This window comes from Hippopotamus amphibius, chromosome 9 (genome assembly GCF_030028045.1).
Source record: "Hippopotamus amphibius kiboko isolate mHipAmp2 chromosome 9, mHipAmp2.hap2, whole genome shotgun sequence".
Taxonomy (NCBI): Eukaryota; Metazoa; Chordata; class Mammalia; order Artiodactyla; family Hippopotamidae; genus Hippopotamus; species Hippopotamus amphibius.
In genome coordinates, this window is record NC_080194.1 from 88,693,563 (window position 1) to 88,716,892 (window position 23,330).

The window sequence follows — 23,330 nt, forward strand, 5'->3', positions numbered from 1 at the left end:
CCAGCCAGCCCTGGACACAGCAATGCCACCGGCAAAGCAGTGCTGTCAACTTAGAAAAAGAGTCTGCAGGAAGAAAATAATTCTCTTACAGCAATTCTCCTTCTCAATCCACTCGGTGCTAAGGATCCCGAAGGAGCGGCAGGACTCCCCGTAGGCAGCCAGGGAGCCGCACAGCTGGAGCTTCTTGTTGTTGTAGCAGCCATCCAGGTAGCAGGACTCGTAGAAGGGGAGGGGGTCGAGCAGCCCGTAGCAGGGCTGGAAGAAGCCCTTCATGTCCGTGAGCTTCAGGCAGTAGCCATCGCCCTGCATCATCTGGATGTGCACGTTGTCACACATGGCCGCGTACTGGGAGAACTGCAGCTCATTGCAGCTGGGGGTGGACGAGAGGTCTGGTCAGATGCAGGAGCAAAACCAGGCGTCCGAGACAGCCGGTGGGAGGGCAGACCACGGCTGTGCTCTCTTACCCAGAAATTAGTGCGGGGCGTCAATCCCAACACTAACAGGCTATGTGACCTTAGGAAAGTCAAGGTAATTTCTGTTGTTACGCCACTGGGATAAGTGGGTACAATAAAATGATGGACTGGTAGCCAAAGTGGCTGACAAAAGGGAGATATTGATAGAATAACCCTTAACCTTTGATATAAAGGATACAATAACTATTAACAGGTGTTGATATGATAACCAACAATGATAGTAATAGTTACCATCACTATTAATAATAATAGTAATGACAATTGGCAGAATTAAAGATTTGAATGGAAGTTCAGAAACTTCTAAAATAGTTCCTGTTTAGCTATCAGAGACCAAAAGTAAAATCACCACGAGAAAATTGGTGTCAGGCTGAAATCTTTTATAGAGGAAGAGAAAAAGGAAGAAAGGAAGGGAAAGGAAGCTCAAAAAGAATCATAATTCCTCAGAAGGAACCGAATCTTACTCATCTTTGGAAGCCCCAGAACGGCTTAAATGTGCAAAGTAGTCATTTTTCTAACGGTGGGCCCCAGAAGCGACATTTTAGAGAAAGCATCACATTAGGAATTCTGGAATCTAATCCTGGCTTTGCCACTCACAGGACCCCGTCATGTAAATCATTCCACTCTAGCCTCTGTTTCACCTAGAAAAGGAAGAGACTGGACCAGATTGTGCCCAAGGTTCCCTCCAGCTCTGGGTCCCATAATTCACAGGACAGTCTAATTTATGGTACATTTTTCAGTTTACACCTGCAGAAGGGTCAAAGAGGGTTTGGAGCTTCATTTGCACATCTGGGAATTTAGCTGATGTTTGGCATGTTAAAGCACAAGGGGAGAGAGTCATTTTACAAGCAAAGAAATGTCAGGAAAGAGAAGCATATCTATAGATCCCGAGAGGAATGAACATAACTCAGCAGCTCAGAAGGGCCCTGAATTAAACACTTTTGGAATAACTTGTTTAGCTCATTCTACTTCAGCTGGCCAGAGAGGGGCCTGATAATAACCTCGGTGACTTCTGCTTTCAAAAAGGCTTTCTTGATTCCCATCGACTGCTACCTGCACAAAATCAAGCCTCTGATAAGAGTCACAGACACAAAGTCTCAGCACTGGGGAGCAAGGGATAGCCCTCGTCTCCTGGGTTAACTCTTAATCCCACCCCCAGCAGGGATGCCCAGTTCCAGGTGGGCAGCTGGCCAAGGTTTCAGGATTCTAATCTTGGGCACACTCTTCTGTTTAGCCGAGGGCTAGATGACACAAAAATGTAGACTCTTATGGTCTAAGCCTAGTTCCTTCCTCTGCTGTTCAAGAAGTTACGGTGCCTATTTGTATAATGAAAACTCCAAAGACTTCAGCTTAGCTCTTCGTAGGAGAGGAAGGGTGATGCTGTATAAAGTGCCTTCCTCATCAACAGCTGTCATGGATGTGGGAGGACTGGGGCCACTGAGTCTAGTGACTGGAAACTCTCACCTCTTCTGCATGCCATTGGTTTTCCAACTCTGGGCCAGCACTACACTGCTCACCACTGGCTTCCCCCGCAGGGTCACGTAGTCATCGGTTAAGTCCCCATTGAAGTTGCCACAAAGGCCACACACTTTGTTCTGCAGCCTCTCACTGATGCTGATTTTTATGACGTTGAAACCATTGTAGTATATTTGGATGTCAGGGCTGGTGTCAATCACCAGGAACCCCTCACTGCTGTAGATTTTGGTTGCCAACCCGGTTATAAATGGAACATTCACTTGTGTGCCATTCACCTGTTAGGGGAGAAAGAAAAAGTATATGAGCCTCAAAGCAGGGGTTGGCAGACATTTACTGTAAAGGGCCAGAGTAAACATTTTAGGCTTTGCAGCCCATACGATCTCTATCAACTCTGTCCTCGTGGCAGGAAAGCAGCTATAGACAATAGTAACTAAATGAGTGAGGCTCTGTTCCACTAAAGCTTTATTTACAAAAACAGGCAGCAAAGAGATTTAGTTGAATTTCATATTTTGCTGACTCCCATCCTAGAATTTGAGTACTCATGCATCTAACTGTCCATCATGCCCACACTTCCCCCCAAAGAAGCAAAATAGGGAGGCAGAGAGATTTAAAAAAAAAGATGGAAAAATGTATCACAACCAATTGCTGGATTTTCGTATAAAACTTTCTCCAGCATAAACCAATTACTGAAAATGAAATCCCAGTCCTGTGCTAAGGAGGGTCTAACACGGTTAAAATGAATCTGGGGATCATTTCTGTGTTTATTGTTTTCTTGTTTATAATGTTTGAAGAGGAGGTGCCCTCCTGGAGGTCCTATAGGCACAGTATTTTCTCCATTTGTCATTTTCTTGCTTTATAACAGTCTTTTTCCTTACCCCTTAAGACAGAACATAACATGCCTTTCCTGTACTTACAAAATAAATTGTTCTTTTTTCTTCCTCAGGTTATTAGTAACTTTCATTTCTTAAAAAAAGCAGAATCCTTTAAAAAATATGATTCTTTACTATTTTGCTGGCTGGGGGTATTATATTCAGCACAATGTCAGTTTTGCTCTCAGGTGGTCCCTTTTCACTTTCTTGCTGCTGTATTCTGGGCCAGTGCAGTGGTGTCTATGTGGGCCAATTTGCAAAAGGAATTGGAGTGTCAAAAACAGTAGCAGTTTTCACTGAAGTTAAAAACCAGTATTAAAATCCAGACTTTTCCTTTTAAGCCTGGAAAATACTACCAGTCTTTTGCTTAATGCTGGATACTAAGCTATTTGATGACTCTTCAAATAAAGATACTCCCAGTGCATGATTATCTGAGCCAATGGTGAAAAGCAGATACAGTAACACCCAATCCCAAATATGTTAATATGAGTGTGCTGGCTCTCTCCCTGGCCCTCCCTAGCTGGAACTGCAACACTGGGCAGGGATGGGGGGTGGGATGAGGGGTCTTAACTCCATGGTTCTGGTCTGCCTGCTGTGAGCAGCCTGGTTTCGCTGAGAGGCTGGGGGTCACCCACCAACACTAGTTCAGAGCAGACTGTCTTCTTAAATGGAAGGATGCGAGGAATCCAAGTTGGTGAGGTGTATTAGCTATGGGGATAGGTTGGAGATTCACATTTATATTTATATACTGGTCTAAGATTCACAAACTAGGCAGCAGGCCTAGGGAAGAGCCAACCTAAGAGAAATCCACCATATCCCTCCTCTGTGTTCTTTTCCTTGGCGTGTCATTCAGGGGGCGCCCTCCCTCCTGTTTTTATTTAGGTAGATTTGTTTATAGGCAAATGCTTCTTTCTCTTACATTCTAGAAAGGATGTCAGAGATGAAAGAGTGGGTCTTGGTACAGGTGGGCAGAGCCAAGAATAATTTTAAAGCCTCTTAAAAACAAATGAGATGGTTTTTGGAAATTAATTCAGAGTTGAAAGCTGACTTATCTACCATTTTATCACCTGAAGCTCTATTAGCACCCACGCTGACCTTATAGCCTTGAGACGCTGTACATTTCCTTCAAGGCCTTTGGAACCATCAGCCAAGGACTTAAATAGGGTCCACGCTTATGCTTGTAGGATCTTTATACTTTCATTCTTTAAATTCTGGTCATCTGTATATGGGATGTATGCAGCAACAGCCTATTATCCACAAACCTCATGGAAAACCACAGTAAACAGCCCCCTAGACATGCCCTCATCCTGGAGCACGTTTCTTACAAATCAAGGACAGGCTCGTCACCTTGACGGTGTGCCGGTCGTTGATGAGAATCTGCTCTTCGTTAATGTAGAAATAGACGGGAGAGATGATGGTGAGATTGGGGGACGACCACTTGTCAAAGTTGATGATGAGCTGGAAGGAGATGTCTGGGAGCTTTTGGCAGATGGTGGAGAGCACGAAGGCGCAGTTGGCGGGAAAGCGGAGGAAGGCGCCGTCGAAGGTGCGGAAGACACCGCCGCCAGCCGCCAGGCAGTAGGAGGTCTTGGTGCTGAAGCAGCCGCGCACCCCGTTGCGCAGCGCGCACTCCTCGTCCGACTTGCACTGGCGCGGGTCGCACTGGATCAGGTTGCGCCGGAAACAGCGGCAGCGCCGCGTACAGTCGGTGTTCCAGAAGAGCTGCTTGGGCTGGAAGAGAGGCGCCGTTTGCATGAAACGCAGGCTGCTGTCACAGTCGGGGACCCCAAAGCCCAGTCCACCTGGACCCTTCCCAGACTGGGCTGGCCTATCATTAATGTGGCTGGAATTTGCAACAAGAAGCAGCAGGGAGGCTGGTTAATTCCAACGTAACATCCTTCCATGTAACTCAGATGCTAGACAATATGCAATTCAGTCTTTACTGGTTTCAGTCAAGAATTTGGGAATCTTTACAGCTGGATTGTAGAACTAATCACAGCCAACCAACCAGAATGGGCAGTGTTAGAGGAACTAAGTGAAGAGGAACAATATTTGGTAGGAAATTAATCTAACAAGTACCAGCTTCACTTCAAGGAAGAAATTTAAATTCACTCAATAATGATAAACCCCACCTTTCAATCTTAAATAGGTTAAAAGAAAGCAATAACCAACTCTTACGATGAACCATTTCAATATTTCACAATACTCACTGTTCTAAACTTTTTCCTTGTATCTAATCTTACGGTGCAGATATCTCCATTTCTATATCCTCAGGTGAGAGACTGAGATAATGGTGAGGTCCCATGAAAGGAAAGCTTTGAGATCAGGCCACCTGGGTTTCAATCCTAGCCCTGCCACCCTACACATGCCACCCTGGTGGGCACTATCAAGCTCCCAGAGTGTCAGTTTTCTCTCTCTAAATTGGAGATAATAATGTCTTCTTAGAGGACTGGGGCAGGGAGGGTGGGGGGGACTCGAGGGGGGGCGTCAAGGAAGGGAGGGAATATGGGGATATGTGTATAAAAACAGTTGATTGAACCTGGTGTACCCCCCCCCAAAAAAAAAAAATAATGTCTTGCAAGGCAGTCCTGAAGATTAAATTAAATAAGATGTGTGAAGCACATTTCCAGGCTGAGAATAGGTACTCAATAAATAATAGCTGCTGTTATCACCGGAGAATAACCACTCATCCTCTTTCAGATAGTGAGGAATTATACAAAGCAATATTAAATACCTACAACAAAGTGTGTCATCAATCGGTGGCAGCTATTATTTTTCACTCTTTCTGCAATCTGTAGACATGACTTTACATGCAGATCTCGTGCTCTTGATCTTGTACTTCTTCTAGACTAAGAATTCCAGGGAACTTTTGGAAATTGGTCATGATTGTCCAAGTGGAGTGTGGTTTCAACAAGTGGACTACTTCATGTAGTTGTGGCCACTCAGGGCATTAATTCACTTTTCTAAAACAGTGCCATCCAGAGATGATGTTTTAATGGCACAAGAAGGGCCTATGCTGCTGTCTGGTCACCGTTTTCTGCTTTAACTATAGACTTATCGAAACCCTGGATATCAAATACAGATCTCAGATCCAAGGGTAAGTAGATAGAGAGTGAGATCTTCCAGGGAACGTTTTCTCAGTCCAGTGTACTTCAAGATGCCTCTGCTGATACTTTCATCCTCAAAATGAAGTAGTTCTCAGAACCAAATTTTCCCTCCTTCCAGATCCTGTAAAATATTCTGGGTGCCAGCAGCCTCACAAATTGACTTCCTTTCTCTTATCAGATTTGCAGAATAATTGAGTGGATGGTCTGGCCGCTCTCTGATAAGAAGTCAGACATTGCATGGGTGGAAAGAGAAAAATACGTGGATATGATCAAGGGTAAATAATTCATCCCACAGGAGAACCTGATCATGAAACTGGCATCACAGTAAAGTGACTGGCCCAGTGCTGCTTTCTCAACCTTAATTAGACCTGACAACGACAGCTGGGTGATTACCCTACATGCTAATGGCTAGATGTGTTCTCTCTTTATTTCCAAAGAAATTTGTTGTATAAACAAGCCTCCAAGGTTGTTTGAATTGTGGCAACTAGATGTGGATTATTTGTTCCGTGAGTGTGCTACTTCCCAGATATACACTGTTGTCAAAATCCACTGACTTTCTGATGAAAAGCGGATAATAATGTTTATAGTGCTAATAGCTGCTGAGAGCTGCACTGTGCCTTCCTGAGAGCTCCAAGGGCTTTTATATGCATCATTTCATTAACACGCCTGGATTTTTTATTTATAAAATGCTTCTTAAGAGAATTAACAAAAACAATAGCAGCTACCAATTACTGAACTACTAGGTGCCAGTACTAAGGCACCTGGCATAGATTATTTATACAACGACCATATTGAGTTGGTATTATTAGTAATGCTTTGTAGATAAGGCAACAGGAGCTCAGAAAAATGACACAGTTTGCTCAGTGTCACATCACCAACGTTGGTTCTGCTAGGATCAAACCCAAATCTCATTCCATGATGTCACAGACACTCAGGATCTCTGTTGAGGGGTGCATGACACGCTTGATAGATGGATACATTTCAGTAAATCTCTGGACAGGGGAGCAGAGATTATAATAGTGTTTTTCAGTTTTGAGGCTGGTTATCTCTTCTCCCAGATTGTTGGAAAGCAGAATCTATTATTATTCTCTCCCACATGTTCTGCCTTTTCCTTTCAAATAATCAACATTTCTAAGAGCTAACTTCAAAACTCACCTCTACCAACATGGATGGACCTAGAGACTGTCATACAGAGTGAAGTAAGTCAGAAAGAAAAAAACAAATATCATATATTAACGCATATATGCAGAATCTAGAAAAATGGTACAGATCAACTGGTTTGCAAGGCAGAAATAGAGACACAGATGTAGAGGACAAACATATGGACACCAAGTGGGGAAAGTATGGGGGGTTGGGGTAGGATGAATTGGGAGATTGGGATTGCCATAAATACATTACTAATAAGAAAAAAAAATCAAATTGTACACTTTAAATATATGCAGTTTATTGTATGTCAATTATATCTCAATAAAAGTCCTTAAAAACAAACAAACAAACAAAACTCACCTCTACCAAGAAGGCTTCTTTGATCAATTTTACTATTTTATTCTACTTTTCCCTCTCTTTCTAATACAATATTTAAACAAATCTCCCACTGAAAATGAGACCAAAGGTAACTTCCTTATTCATTTTCTTTTTTTCTTCTCCAAGTAAAGCCAATTTAGCTGTTCTTAAACAAGAACAATGCATCTTTACAGAAAGGAGTATTATTTATTTTTTGCCTAGTTTATTTCCAGTTCAGACATTTCAATTAGATTTTTTTAATGCTGTGATTCTTCTTCATTTTAAAATTGATTAGTTCTGTAAGGTATTATTTTTCACTTGTTGATATGCTATTTTGTAATTGTCCTCTTGTTCTTTAAAGTGCATTTTTCCCCCTCTCCTGAATAGATTTTTAAGTTCCTTAAGGCAGGGAACATACTTTATCATCCCCAACAATACCACCAGCACTACGATCTTGCAAATAGCAGCTATTCCATCGATGCTGTTGTTAACTGTCTACTCGCCAGTGTAAGGTGTTGATATCGTTTAAACAGAGAATGGGCTGGAGGCAGACCCGAGGACTAAATACCCTCTCCAGGCAAGATCTTTTCTAGCTTAGCATTACAGCATATAAAGAAAGATTACCGGGTAGAAAAGTAAATGATTTCATGAGCTAATATGTTTTACTCAATGACATTGAAGAAGGGCATCTTCATCAGCTTTATGTGAAGCCCCCAAAGAGAGAGAAGCAGAGGGTAGGATGTAGGGACAGAGCATGAAGCAGCCCAGACACAACTCTCTGGGGACGGTACTAGTGACAAATGACACACGCAGAGATGGCAGCCCTCACTCCCTCTCATGGAGCTGCAATAGACAGAAGAGGGAAAGCCACACCTCCCAGCCTTGATCTCCATCTTTTCCCATTAAAATTGTCCTTAGCTGAGACAGCTACAAACATCAGATGCACCACCATCCTGTTTCAAAACAGCAGCCACATCAGAAGATTTAAACTAGGATTTACAGGAGAAGAAATTAGAAGGGGCTAGAGAAAGTCACGGAGGAGAAACACACAAATGCTAGCGAGGAGGAGTGGAAAGTGAGACCCAAACGCGTTTCCAAATCCAGTACTCCTTGGGCAAGAGCCTCACCCGAACTGTCCTTGACCTCTAGGCTCCCATCCTGCCTCCCTGCAAAAACCACACCACAATCTTTGTAATCAAGTGGGAAGATGGGTACACTGTGACCTGCCTCTTGAAGCAGGAGCGAAATCTGCTGCCTGGCAAGGAGGAACTGGCGGGCAGGGCGCCCCTACCTCGTAGTACTTGCCGTCGGAGTAGCAGCCGCAGCTGTGGGGCAGGATGCAGCTCCTGCCATTGAGCACGTAGCCTGCATCGCACTGGCAGCCCTCCACGCAGTAGTGGTTGCAGTCGCTCTTCAGGCGGATGGCGGCGCAGCGGGGCTGGCACACGCTCACGCAGCTCTCATAGTGGCTGTTGGGAGGGCAGGTGACGGCTGCAACAGGAGACAAGAGGCAAGATGGACAATCACCAGGACTGTCAACACTTTCCTCTGGGCTCACCCACTCGTGGAGATGGAGGCCTGGCAGGGAGGAAGCTTTGCCATCTTCCCTCTTTCCTGCTCTCTCTGCTTATGGAAAGCCTCTATCTGACTCATCCTTGTGGAAATAATGGACCAAAGAGCAGATGGGGGTTACGAGATTCCTCACACCATGTTTCTTCTCTCCTCAGCCTTGGTTCCCAAGGCTCCCCTCGAACCCGTTGCCTTAAACCTATCTCCTAACACACATATCAACTCCAGTGAGTCACTGGATGGCCGGGGGTGCCCCACACTCATGCCTGTTTTTAGGTCCTCACTCGTGTTAATCTCTCTTCCCCATCCCATTCTTTATCCTCTCAGCCTATCCAAATCCCCCATTCTTGAAGCCCCAGGTGGAGTCCCAACTTATTTGCAAAACTCCCTACTCTTATACCAACACCAACTCAGAACTTTTAGAACCTTTTTATAAGCCAGTAGTTTATAATCGGTAGGTCTCTGAGTTCCTTGATTTCTGAGAAGGCAAACGCACACTGTGTGTGTGCCTGTGTATATAGATTGACCCATGTCAACTATGTTCTACTGTTTTCAAATACATTTAGATGCTTTTCTGGAAGGCAGTTGGGGTCCTGGTGAATAGTGTGGGCTCTGGAGCCAGCTGTAAGGGACTGGAGCCATTACCTAATCTCTCTGGGTCTCAGCTCCTTATCTGTACAATGCAGATACTCAAGGCACCACTTCATGGCTCTCTGGGAGGGAATGAGTGAGTCTGTGTACTTAGAACAGTGCCAAGCACCTAAGTGTTGTTAGCTAATCATTAAAGACAGGTTCACTTAAAAGTTTTACAGAAACTAATAATGCCATTTGCAGCAACATGGATGGACCTAGAGATTGTCATACTGAGTGAAATAAATTAGAGAAAGACAAATATCATATGGTATTGCTTATATGTGGAATCTAAAAAAATGGTACAAATGAACTTATTTACAAAACAGAAACAGACTTAGAGAACGAACTAATGTTACCAGAGGGGTAGGGCGTATAGTGATGCTGTGGTGAACATCCCCGTACATTTATCTTTGCCCTCATGAGTAAGTGAATCAGTACAATAAATTCCTGGAATTGGAATTATCGGGTCAGAGGGTATGCGCTTTTAAGTTTTTGATAGATGCAACTGAATTGCCCTCTAAAGAGGCTGTGTCAATTTATCCTCCTGCCAGGGGTATATGAGGAGGTTTATTTTCCCACATCCTGGCTAATTGTTTATCCCCAAACTTTCTGGCCCCTGGAAATGTGAAAAGTTACATGCTATATCTGTAAGGGATCATTATCCGGAACATATAAAGAACTTCTAAAACTCAACACAAAAACAAACAACCTTACTCAAAAATGAGCAAAGGACTTGAACAGACATTTCTCCAAAGAAGATACACAAATGGCCAATAAGCACATGAAAATTGACATCACTAATCATCAGGGAAATCAAACCTCAATGTGATATCCCCTCATACCCATTGATGGCTCCTATTTAAAAAAAAAACTCAGAAAGTAACAAGTGTTGGCAAAGATGTGGAGAAATTGGAACCCTATGCACTGTTGGTAGGAACATAAAATGGTACAGGCACTGTGGAAAACAAAAAATTAAAAATAGAATTAACATACGATTGAGCAATTCCACTCCTGAGTATATACTCAAAAGATTTGAAAGAAGTATCTCAGAGAGATATTTATACACTTGCTGTCATAGCAACATTATTCACAATAGTTAAACCATGGAAGCAATCCAAGTGTCCATCAATGGATGAATGGATAAGCAAAATGTCTACATATACAATGGAATTATTCAGCCTTAAAAAGGAAGGAAATTCTGCAACATACTACAACATGGATACATCTTGAGGACATTATGCTAAGTGAAATAAACCATCCACAAAAAGCAAACACTGCATGATTTCACTTATCTTAAGTATCTAAAGTAGTTAAGTTTGCAGAGACATAAAGTAGAACAGTGGTTGCTGGGGCTGGGGTAGTGTGGGAGTGCGGTGTGGAGAACTATTGGAATATTATGGAATGGAGACATTATTTAGTAGGTACAGAGTTTCAGTTTTGCAAGATGAAAAGAGTTCTGCAGATTGATGGTGGTGATAGTTGCATAGTAAAATGAATATATTTAATGCCACTGAAGTGTATGCTTAAAAATGGTTAAGACAGTAAATTTTATATGTATTTTACCACAATAAAATTTTTTTAATGCTATATCTGCTATGTCCTTATTTTGTTTGCAATCTTTGTGAGGTTTTCTTTTCATCTGTTTGTAACCCACTTACATGTTTTTTTCTGTGAATTGCCTTTTCATGTCTTTTTGTGTTGGTTAAATTTTTTCTTACTAAATTTTCTTATTGAATTTTGTGTTGGCTGAATTCTTTTCTTATAAAATTGTAAAAGCTCTTTATAAATTAAAAATAGACTTTTGTTTGTTAAAAATATTTATCATTTGTCTTTTGAGTTTGCTTCTTCTTTTTTGGGTGTGTGTGTGTGTGTGTGTGTGTGTGTGTGTGGTTTTGACTATGTTTTTGCCATGAAGAAATTTAAAATTCTAAAGTGATCAAATTTATCAGGTTTTCCCTTATGGCTTTGGGTGTTGTGCTTAGAAAGGCCCTCTCCACTTCAAGATTACCAAAAATACTCCTTTGTTTTCTTCTAGTAGTTTTATAACTTAAATTCTTACGTTTAATTTGGTTCTGTCTGGATGTTATTTTCAATTGAGGGAATGAAGGAAGGATTTAAATATTTCCCCCCTGCTAGTTTGTCCCTTATTGAATAATACATGCCCCCTCCCCAGTGATTTGAAATGCTATATACTAATTTCTCTTTAATGTTTAAGCCAGTTTCTAGACTTTCTCATCAGTCCACTGGTTGATCTTTCTGTGCATGTGCCAGTATTGCCTTGTTTTAATTACTGAAACTCTACATTTTAATATCTGGGAAGATATACCACTGATTTAGAGATGTCCACTGTTGTTTCAAGTATGCTGGTCCTATTTCACCAACTAGACAACAAACTCATTATTTTGTACTTTTGATTCTTCCATGGCCCCCAAAACAGTGCTGAGAACATGAGAGGTTCTTAATAAATATTTGATTCTTGGAAGCAAACTTCCAAATTCCTAATTCTGATTTTCTCCACCCAAATGAATACTAAGAGCTGACAGTGATGATGGCTATATATCTGGATTTCTACTGTGGTCACGAATGTGTCTCTTGCCATGGCCAGTGGACTGATGTAGCCTTTGGCCCCAAGTGGGTAGGATGCATGGGTCCCTCTGAGGAGCAATGCAGCGATGCAATAGAACCAATAAGGGCTCTGGAATCAGACTTGCCTGGTTTGAGCCCTGGCTTTGCAACTAACTAGCAGTGTCACCTTAGGCAGGTTACTTACCCTCTCTAAACCTCTGCTTTCTCATCTGTAAAATGGGGATAATAATTAAGCAGTAGTTAAGATAAAATGAAGTGCAATTTTGCAAAGATTCTAGTGCAGTGCCTTGTACTTCAATGAAAGCTTCTGTTATTAATAGTAGGAGCAGTTGTAGTAGTAGTAATAGGAATTTTTAAAAGTTATTCAACTAGAATTTATTGAGTTTGCAAAGGAATATATAATAAAACCCCTAATTACCAGACTTTGGACCCAGGACTCGGAAATAGCCAAAGCTGCCTCTGATAAAAAGAGAAAATCATGATACTCAACCTTGGCTGACCACACACCAAGTGTCAGGCACCAGGCGGCCTGGTTTATGAGATATCATCACATTTAATTCTCACAATGGCCCACTGAGGTTGGAAGATGCCTCCCCAGACCTGATCCTGCAGAGCTGTACACACGCTGCAGTATCCAGGGACTCCCCAGCTCCCCAGGGCTTCCTGGCCTGACCAGGGTAAGAGAAGCAGCATTGCACAGCAGGAGAGCACTGTCTCTGGAGCCACTTTCCAACTTACCTGAACCACTTTCCTTGGGAAAGTCCCTTAATTACTCTGAGCTTCGGTTTCCTCCTCTAGAAAATGGGGTTATTAATGGTGCCTACTTTCCAGGGTTGCTGTAAATTTACAGGAATCAATGACTGAGGACTCATATCGCAGTTAGAATAGTGCCTGGCACATGGTCAGAGCTAAATACCTACTACGCATTTATTATTTTCCTCTCTTACCGTACCCTCACCATCTAGTGCTCTAATTTAAGTCCCCCATTAAGGGCCTGAAAGAATGACAGATTCAGCTGGGATAATTTTAAGGAGGGGTTAGTAATTAAGACAATTGGCCTTCCTTTCCCTCCTTAGCCTTACTTGTTCAACTTGGGTGAAGGAGTTTTCCAATGCATTTTTTTTTTTTTATTATTTTATTTCCAATGCATTTTTAAAGAAGGTAATTGAGTAATAAATTATCCCATTGATAGGAACAGCCAATATCATTGAAAACCAACAGCATTCTACCTTGTTACCAATAAAGTGTACATTTAACAGTCTATTCTGGTTTAACCCTTTTTCTCCTGAAAACACCATTCTCATATCCCATGTTGAAATGGATTAATTCTTAGTAGACGTGGGGGGTGAGGCAGGGGGATGTTAGTCCTGCCCTCACTTCTCGGAGGTTACCATCATGTCAGATATGGTTACAAACAACCATATTCAAGATAGCCTGTGTTCACGGATCTCTCAGACTGAATGGCTGAGTCAGGACTCTGTCTCCTGCAGGTTTTCTCTGCTTCTGAAATTCAAAATGGAAAACTAAGCTGCTTCCAACTGTGTCCGCCCCCCATATCCACCCACACGCCGTCTTTAAAGTATAAATTTTTCTCTTATTTTAGCTTATCTTTTTGCCAGTCACCACCACCACCTCTGCAGGAGCTCTTTTGGATCTTGGCCCCTGTCCTGAAATGCCAAGGTGGGGGAAGGTCTATTCCTTTTGTGGTTGGAATGGTTGGCCTGGGCCTTGCTGACAGGCAGCTGTCTAAGCAGGAATGGGGCCCATGGCCAAGAGTGAGGCAGGACAGACTGCTCGGAGTGCCTTGGATGGAGTTACCTGTGACAATGCATAGAGGAGGCAATGAAGATCTGGACAGACCTTTGAGGATGGGAGAGGAAATGTTGCTGGTGGAGGAGACAGGCAGACAAGAAAAATAACCTTCATATCTGTTATGAAGGGTCTCCCTTTCCCAACCTCCTTCCCCATCCTGTACCAGTTTCTGCCCTACGGGTCCAAGCCCTGTGGGTCCACAGAAGTAGGGGACCTTCCTCCTCAAAAGGAGCCATGAAGGCTTTCTAACTTGATTCCTTTTCTTTCCTGTGAGTGACAAAAATTGATATCCATCATTTAATTGTTTTTAGAGGAGGCTAATGCCTTCCCTGTGATTTCCCTGCCCACCGTAGCTAGAGGCAATGGATGTGGGCACGCACAACCCCCTGCCCCCTATCCCTGCCACGCCAGACAACAGAGCCGCCACCATGGTGTGGCTACAGGAAAACAGGGAATGCCCTGTAGCAGGTCTCAAGAGGCAGCAGGCAGGGTCTCCTTCCTAAAACTGTCTCCCCATCTGCACCACCTTTAGCCCCCCAGGTCCAGAGCCTAGTTTTTCTGATTTAGAGGGAGGCAAGCTCTCTGGTCCCACTGAGCTCATCCCAGTGAATTCAGAGTAGCTCTAGAGATTTATCCAGATCCTGACTTTTTATAGGAATATTTATTTTACTGAAGTCACCAGAGGCCAATTAGTCTGGACAGTCACCTCTACGGGCATTGCTCCCCTCAACCCCTCATTCAGGGACTGAGCCTGGCTGAAATGGCATCTTTGCCCTCCCCCTCCCCACTCCCCCACCCCCACACCAAATCTACATAAATCCAATTATGTGGGATGTAAACGAATTGTGTGAGCATTGAACGACAACAATGTTTCTGGTTTTTCATCCAAATCTCCCTTTTCCAGGATAAAAGGGAGTTTATTCGCTGGGACCCCTGCTGGATCACTTATTTAGAGCTCTTTGCATTCAGCATCCATTTGTAGCCTTTTTCATACAGTTAGGCCTAAAAGAAATTTGCTGCAGTTAATGAGATTGAGATGGGAAAACAGACCAAGGCAGATTGGCCAAAGACCAATGGTGGTTTCTCTTCCCTACCTTATCCTATTGTGATGTGCTAAATGCAGACAAATTATTCCAGTACATAGTGTATGGGTTGAGAGCAGGTGCTGGAGGGTCAAACCCTGCCTTTGCCAGTGAGATCTCAGGACCTTAGGCAAGTTACTTAACTGCTCTGAGTCTCAGCTTCTCCCTGACTAATCAGGTTACTGAGGAGGTAATGTTGATAAAATGTTTAGCACTGGGCTTGGCTCAGAGCAAGCCATGAATGTAACAACACCACCACTTAACATGCATGGAATGTGCTAGGCTTTCAATTACCTAATTTGATCCTCCTTGATGTTTCTGTAGCATAAAGAGTGTAGGCAGAGCATTATCAAGGGGGAAACTAAGAACCAGGGAGGAAAACGGAAATGCTTCAAGGTCACACTGACCCTTAAGGACAGAGCAAGGCTAGAATCCAGGAGCTCTAGTTCTTTTGCTTTTTTCTTTCTTTTATTTTTTCATTGAGATATAGCTGATGTGCAATATTAATTTTAATTTCAGGTGTATCCTTCCTAACACCATACACAAAAATAAACTCAAAATGGATTAAAGAGCTAAATGTAAGGCCAGACACTATAAAACTCTTAGGGGAACACATAGGCAGAACACTCTATGACATACATCAAAGCAAGATCCTTTTTGATCCACCTCCTAGAATAATGGAAATAAAATAAAAAATAAACAAATGGGACCTAATGAAACTTAAAAGCGTTTGCACAGCAAAAGAAACCATAAACAAGACAAGAAGACAGCCCTCAGAATGGGAGAAAATATTTGCCAACGAAGCAACTGACAAAGGATTAATCTCCAAAATATACAAGCAGCTCATGCAGCTCAATATCAAAAAAGCAAATAACCCAATCCACAAATGGGCAGAAGACCTAAATAGACACTTCTCCAAAGAAGACATGCAGATGGCCAACAAACACGAAAAGATGCTCAACATCACTAATTGTTAGAGAAACGCAAGTCAAAGCCACAGTGAGGTATCACCTCACACCGGTCAGAATGGCCATCATCAAAAAATCTAGAAACAATAAATGCTGGAGAGGGTGTGGAGAAAAGGGAACTCTCCTGCACTGTTGGTGGGAATGTAAGTTGGTCCAGCCACTATGGAGAACAGTATGGAGGTTCCTTCAAAAACTAAAAATGGAACTACCATATGACCCAGCAATCCCACTACTGGGCATATACCCTGAGAAAACCATAATCCAAAAAGAAGCATGTACCACAATGTTCATTGCAGCACTATTTACAATAGCCAGGACATGGAAGCAACCTAAATGTCCACTGACAGATGAATGATAAAGAAGATGCGGCACATATATACAATGGAATATTACTCAGCCATAAAAAGGAACGAAACTGAGTTATTTGTAGTGAGGTGGATGGACCTAGAGTCTGTCATACACAGCGAAGTAAGCCAGAAAGAGAAAAACAAATACTGTATGCTAACTCATATATATGGAACCTAAAAAAAATGGTACTGATGAACCCAGTGACAGGGCAAGAATAAAGATGCAGATGTAAGAACGGACTTGAGGACACAGGGTGAGGGGTGAAGGGGAAGCTGGGATGTAGTGAGAGAGTAGCACTGACATATATACACTACCAAATGTAAAACAGATGGCTAGTGGAAAGCTGCTGTATAACACAGGGAGATCAACTCGATGATGGGTGATGACTTAGAGGGCCAGGATAGGGAGGGTGGGAAGGAGTCGCAGGAGGGAGGGGAAATGGGGATATATATATATAAATACAGCTGATTCACTTTGTTGTATAGCAAAAACTGGCACAACAGTGTAAAGCAATTATATTCCAATAAAGAGCTTAAAAGAATTTCAGGTGCATCTAATTCTTTTTCCAATGCTTTTAACATTCTGCTATATTTCATCAACACAAAGACTGACACATGACATATATGAATCAAATAGAAGAACACACTAAGAGAAAGTATATAAATTTATCAGCACAGTGATGGGTCCATGAGGTTCTAGAATTAACTAAGCAACCCACTAACTCACTCTTCCCTGATTCATTCTTTGTTAGAATCTTATTGTGCCCTTGCTGAGCCCAAATGCCATGTGTGCTGATCTGTGCTTTATGTACATGATCTTCTTTCATCCTCAGAAGAATACAGGAAATAAGTGGCATTAACCCCATTTTATAGATAAGAAAACGGAGGCTCCGGGAGGTTCGGTCTCTTGTTTCAAATAACAAACTCAATTCCAAAGTGCATATGCTGAAACTGCCCCACTCAATTTTCTCTGACTTCTACTGGACCACCAGCCTGCCCACAGCAATCAAGATGCAAGAAGAGACAACAGGAAGGACTCACAGCAGGATGTGTAGTTCCTCCAGCCTGTCACTGCAATCCCCTGGGTCTGGCAGGTGCTGGCGTAGTTCTGCAGCCAGCTGCAGGCGGTCTGCACGGCGCCTCCATCAATGCAAGAGTCAAACAGGCAGTTCTTGTAGAAGAAGGCGGGGTTGACCTTGCTGTGACACTTGGTGAAGCCTGCGTTCTGGTTGGGGATCAGGCTGCAGAGCTGCTGCACTTTGGAGAAACCTTCCACTTTGGCACAGGAAGGGCAGCGGTCGCCACAGCCAACCTGGCAGAAGGTGTCCCTCTTCACCCAGCTCTGTCCAAACTCACTGACACTGGAGGCCAGCAGACCCATGGGCATCTCCAGGTCGTCGTCGGGGTTGCCGTTATAGCGGCCACACAGGCCGTAGGTGCTGTTCTGCATGCCCCGAGGCACCGTGATGGACAGGAAGGTCTTCCAATCATACACAACCTTGAGGCCAAAGTCAGTTTCCACCACCACGTGGAAGCCAAAGGAAAAGATGTTTATCTTCCCTTGTCCCAACTTCAGGGGCAGATAGAGCCGTTCATTGTTGACCTGCAACAGAAAGAGGGTCGACATTGACAAATACAGGTGGCCCAGACATCTCCCCGGTGCTCTTCTAATGATTAGCCTCTGAGAGGCAGCCCCACGGGGGGTTGGAGCAGGTTGAATGCCATCTTCGCATTTAGTGTTGTTTCTGTCACTCAACTATTATTATTAGGATTTGAACAGACTTAAATGACTATGCTTTGTACACTAATACACCTATTTATTTCAGTGCCTTCTGTTTATAGCATTATTCCCCCCAGGAGTTCAAATTGTTTTCTCCAAGGTAATGAGAGGGTAATAAGAATTCAATTAAAGTTTAGACTAAAATACCCAAACCTAGAACTCCTGTGTTTCTATTTTCAGCTCTACTGTGGATTTATCTTAGACAAGCCCCAATTTATGAACTCCTCTAGGATCTTTTTTTTCCTGAAGAATGACTTGACTCTGCTGGTCCCTCTGCATAGGATGTCATTCTTTACCCTCCAACATCCTTCTCATCCCCAAGACCCTGCTCAAATGTCGGCTCTTCTACAAGGAAAGATTTTTGAAGCCGGTGGTCAGAATGAATCATTCCCTCGTCTGGGCAACCAGAACACGTTATTCATACTTCTCTCATGTTCTCCTGCACCCCTGGCCAAGATCAAGCACGTGTACCCTGCTGTTGAAGCACACATCACATCTGCCTTTTATTACAGCTGGTTGTCTACACGTCTGTCTCAACTACAAGATTAGGAGCAACCTGAGGGCAGGGACCACACTTTATTGATCTATATGTCTACCTTCCCCTCTATCTATCCACCTTCCCCTCGCCTCGTGTGAGGCGCCCAGCACAATGCCTCACACGGAGAGGGCACTTGACACGTGTTTCCTCCCATGGATTCTAAATTCAGTAAACAAGGAAATCCCCTAACGTCAGGCTCCAGAATTGCAAGGCCCTAGCACCATTTTGATTCAGTTGAGCCAAATCCTGCGGCCCCTGGCTGGGTGAGTGCCTGGTGGAAAACAGACTCTTGTGAGGGCTAAGAGGAGCGCTGGTCTTCCTCGTGAGAGGAGGTGGCTGCCCACGGGCAGGTCTACATTTGCCCTCTGACCAGAAATACCTCCCCTCCTGACCTCTTTAATCTCTCTCCCGTCTGACACCCCTGCCTCCAGCCCCACTGCTACCACCTTAGTTCACCTCATCACCCTCCACCTTGACTCTTTTTTTAAAAAATAAATTTATTTATTTTATTGTTTATTTTTATTTAGTGGTTGCCTTGGGTCTTCGTTGCTGCGCGTGGGCTTTCTCTAGTTGCAGTGAGCGGGGGCTACTCTTCGTTCTGGTGCACGGGCTTCTCACTGCAGTGGCTTCTCTTGCTGTGGAGCACGGGTTCTAGGCCCATGGGCTTTCGTAGTTGCAGAGCACAGGCTCAGTAGTTGTGGCACACGGGCTTAGCTGCTTTGTGGCATGTGGGATCTTCCCAGACCAGGGCTCAAACCCCTGTCCCCTGCATTGGCAGGCAGATTCTTAACCACTGCACCACCAGGGAAGCCCCCACTTTGACTCTTGAATATGCCCCCAGCTGATCTCCCTGCCCTGGTCCTGCCCCTCTCCTCCATCCACTCACCACTGCCTCTCCAATATTTTATAATGCAATTGAAAGCAATTAACACTTAAAACCCTCTCCACAGGTTGAATAAAATGTGGAGTATGCTTAGCACATGGTACAGGGCTCTCCAGGAGCTGGCCCATGCGTCTCAGACCCAACCCACTCACCTCCTCTCCCGCAGTCACCCCTAGCACTTTGCTGCTCCCCAAATGGACCAAGCAGCACCATTCCACATGCCATTTCCTTTGCTGTGAGTGTGGTGCTGGGTCCCTCCGGGGCCCCCATCCTCAGCAGCTGTGACTGTGGGGCTTCACATCATGTTGACATTACCTGCGAACACGTCTGGCTCTCCCACTAGACCCTGAGTTCCCTCAGGACAGAAGCCATGTTTGACTCATGTTTCTACCTCAGGGCTTGGCACAGAACAGCCTGCCAATCAATACAAGCCTGTCAAACACAACTGAGCCAGAGTAATGCTCAAAGCTTCCCTCTTCTCTGATGGTCACGGGATGGGCAATCAGTGATAAAGACACCAGCTGTGAGCACCCTGAAAGCCTTCCCCTTGGCCTGGACCATGCAGGACTGGGCTGTGCAAAAGCCTGGGGGAGAGGGAGGAGAGAAGCCGTCTCTGCGGCGTGCGGGCTGTGGACGGCTAAGGCGTGGGCTGTGTGGTGCCCAGGAGTGGCTCCTCTCTGTCGCTCACTCCCACAACCCTGCCGGGTCCACATATAGCATATTTATTTCTAATTTCACTCCGTTCAGTGGACTTCCTCACATCCTCAGTACTGCTTAATGCAGGGAAAGGTCAGAGTCACAGAGGGAGCCATGTCCCAAGGAGTCACTTCCACATCACCTCTGTTTTTGCAGGCCCCAGCAGTGACGCGGGCCCTGTGCTGTGTTTTGCCTGGCACATCACTGCGCACTGTCATTATGACGGCTGTTATTCTTCTCTCAGGGAGAGATGGTGACTAATAATAACATCACGGGAAAAACAAATGCAAATCATTGAACAAGCAGATCCTGTAATGCATATTAATAATTCAAAATAAGTGCTAAATCTATCCCCCAGGCCCCAGAAGAAAAGAACCTTCAAGCATCCTGAACTTGGTCTTCCTGTCAGAGATTTGAAAGCTGTGTACTCTATTCCCAGCTTGGGCATCTTAGGACAACTGGTGACTTAGAAAGATGAGCTTGGAAAGAGTCTCCCTGCCCGTTTAATCAGTTCCTCCTCGATGCCCATTACTCTTTAATTACCCCCTGTTGTAGGCTGAATTGTGTCCCCCCCCCCCCAAAAAAAAGGTATATTGAAGTCTTAACCCCCGGGACCTGTGAATGTGACCTTATTTGGAAAGAGGATCTTTGCAGATGTAATCAAGTTAAGATGCAATCATGCTGAAAAAGGGTGGGCCCTCAATCCAATGCCTAGCATCCTTAAAAGGAGAGAGAGATTTGGTACCGAGGGAAGAAACCCATGAAAACATGGAGGCAGAGACTGGAGTTTTGCTGCCACAAGCCAACAGTCACCTACAACCACCAGAAGCTGGGAGAAAGCCTGGAACAGATGCTTCTGTAGGACCTCAGAGGGGAGCATGGCCCTGCTGACATCTTGATTTCGGATTCCCGGCCTCCAGAACCGTAAGAGACTAGGTTTCTGTTGTTTTAGGCCACCTAGTCTGTGATGCTTTGTGATGGCAGCCTTAAGAACTAATACACCCTTCCCTCTCCATCTCTTTGTGGGAGGAAGAAGCCAGCTGTGTGGTGTTCATGGCTCTCGACATCAGCCAGGAGTGCATCTCATGAGACACATGCCTGGAAGGTGAGCTGACCCAAAGGGAGGGAACCACCCGGTGAGAGTGGGGGCCCAGCCGCTGGGGAGGAGAGAAGGAGAGCAGGAGAAAGACCAAGCATTCATGAAGATCCAGTGTCTCTATGTGAAAATAACTGAGTCAGAAAACATGGGGTATGGTACTGATGAACTCAATGACAAGAATAAGGATGCAGATACAGAGAATGGACTGGAGAACTCGAGGTATGGGAGGGGGCGGGGGGTGAAGGGGAAGCTGAGACGAAGCGAGAGAGTAGCACAGACATATATATACTACCAACTGTAAAATAGTCAGTGGGAAGTTGTTGTATAACAAAGGGAGTCCAACTTGAGGATGGAAGATGCCTTAGAGGACTGGGGCAGGGAGGGTGGGGGGGACTCGAGGGGGGGGAGTCAAGGAAGGGAGGGAATATGGGGATATGTGTATAAAAACAGATGATTGAACCTGATGTACCCCCCCCCAAAAAAATAAAATAAAATAATTAAAAAAAAAAAAAAGAAAAGAAAACATGGGGAGCCTCAGATGTCTATATACCTAAACCTCAAGAGTATGTAACACAAGGCGGAAAATATGATTTCAGATTATATTTTAAAAGAAGAAAAGACCCCGAAAGGTAGAAAGGTGGAAGAGTGTTGAATGTCACAGAGACAAGGAAGGATATCAAAATTTATAAATCTAAGGGTAGAAACAGAGGAGGAGCAAAGGAGAAAAGGACAAAAATGATGCAGCCACGTGGACAAAATGATGGATGCGTTTGTTTTAACACAGCTGATGAAAACGGAGGAGCGGGAAGTTATTGTAATGAGCAACTTTGGCTATCCAGACATCTACTGGAAACCTCACGTGGCTAAAAGCAACGCATCTGACACATTCCTAACCTGTCCAGGTGGCAATCTAATCTCCCAAATTGCTGAAGAAGTGACCAGCAGCAGAATGAAAGTCATAGGAACCCTGGGAGAAAGGGCTTATTACGTCATCTGCTTCATTCATTTGACAAACGTTTTGAGTGTCACGGTACTCAGTATATGCATTTAACATAAAGATGGATTAGGTGTGGCTCCTGCCCTCAAGAAGCCCACAATGAGTACTGAGTGCCCTAGACAGCAACATCGTGGAAAAACACAGTATGATTAATGCCATAAATGATAGAGGAACCAACTGTTAGGAGAAACACAGAGGGAAACAATGCCGGTTTGGGTAAAATATCCAAGAAAAGGAAGAAGAATGTCCATAGTGAGACTTCCATGCTAAGAAGGCACATTATCCACCAAACGTGAAAGGGAAGATGGTTTAAGAAGCTCAGAAACTTCTCTTTGTCAGAGAAGGGGGTTAAAAGAAATCCTAAGGAAGGAAAGAAATCAGCCGAGTTGCCCAAGGAAGTCTTTAACAGCTCAGCATTTGAAAGGGCACGGATACAAGAGGAAGAGGAGCCTCCTTGGAGATAAATGACACCACAGACCTGGGAGGATAGTGTTAAAATGCTGACATCCTAAGTCAGCTCCTCCAAAATGCTAAAGCAGTGGCTTGTTAGTGTCCCAAGTTCAGCTCAGGGAGGGCTGTTGGAGTAGGGGAGGCGGCCCGTTGCTGGGGTGACGTCCCTAGGCTGGACTCGCAGTACACAGCGCATGGAACTCCTCAACCCCTACCTGCTCCTGTCTTCATGACCAAGGGAGTGAAAAGGTGGGAAAAGTAAGAAGATTGCAAGGGAACCCCCGAGTGCTCCAGATGCAGGCAAGACTCCTGAACTCCCTGGTCCCCTGGGAGCCAAAGGGAGACTGGAAGAGGCAGAAGGATGCCCGAGCAGGCAAATATTTTGATCTCAAAGAAGGGAAGGAGATGGATTAGACAACAGTACCACTTACAGACGCCTAGTCTGTGCTAGGTGCGCATTCTTGC

General features: G+C 44.2%; 1 protein-coding gene across 1 annotated transcript in view; it reads right to left on the minus strand.

Annotated features, from left to right (window-relative positions):
* Window positions 1-23,330, minus strand: part of TECTA (tectorin alpha) — a 68,603-nt gene that overhangs the window by 14,213 nt on the left and 31,060 nt on the right. The window contains 6 exon segments of the mRNA XM_057748918.1: window positions 90-378; window positions 380-389; window positions 1,935-2,221; window positions 4,163-4,546; window positions 8,717-8,916; window positions 17,464-18,025. Of these exon segments, the coding sequence (XP_057604901.1) occupies window positions 90-378; window positions 380-389; window positions 1,935-2,221; window positions 4,163-4,546; window positions 8,717-8,916; window positions 17,464-18,025 (1,732 nt within the window).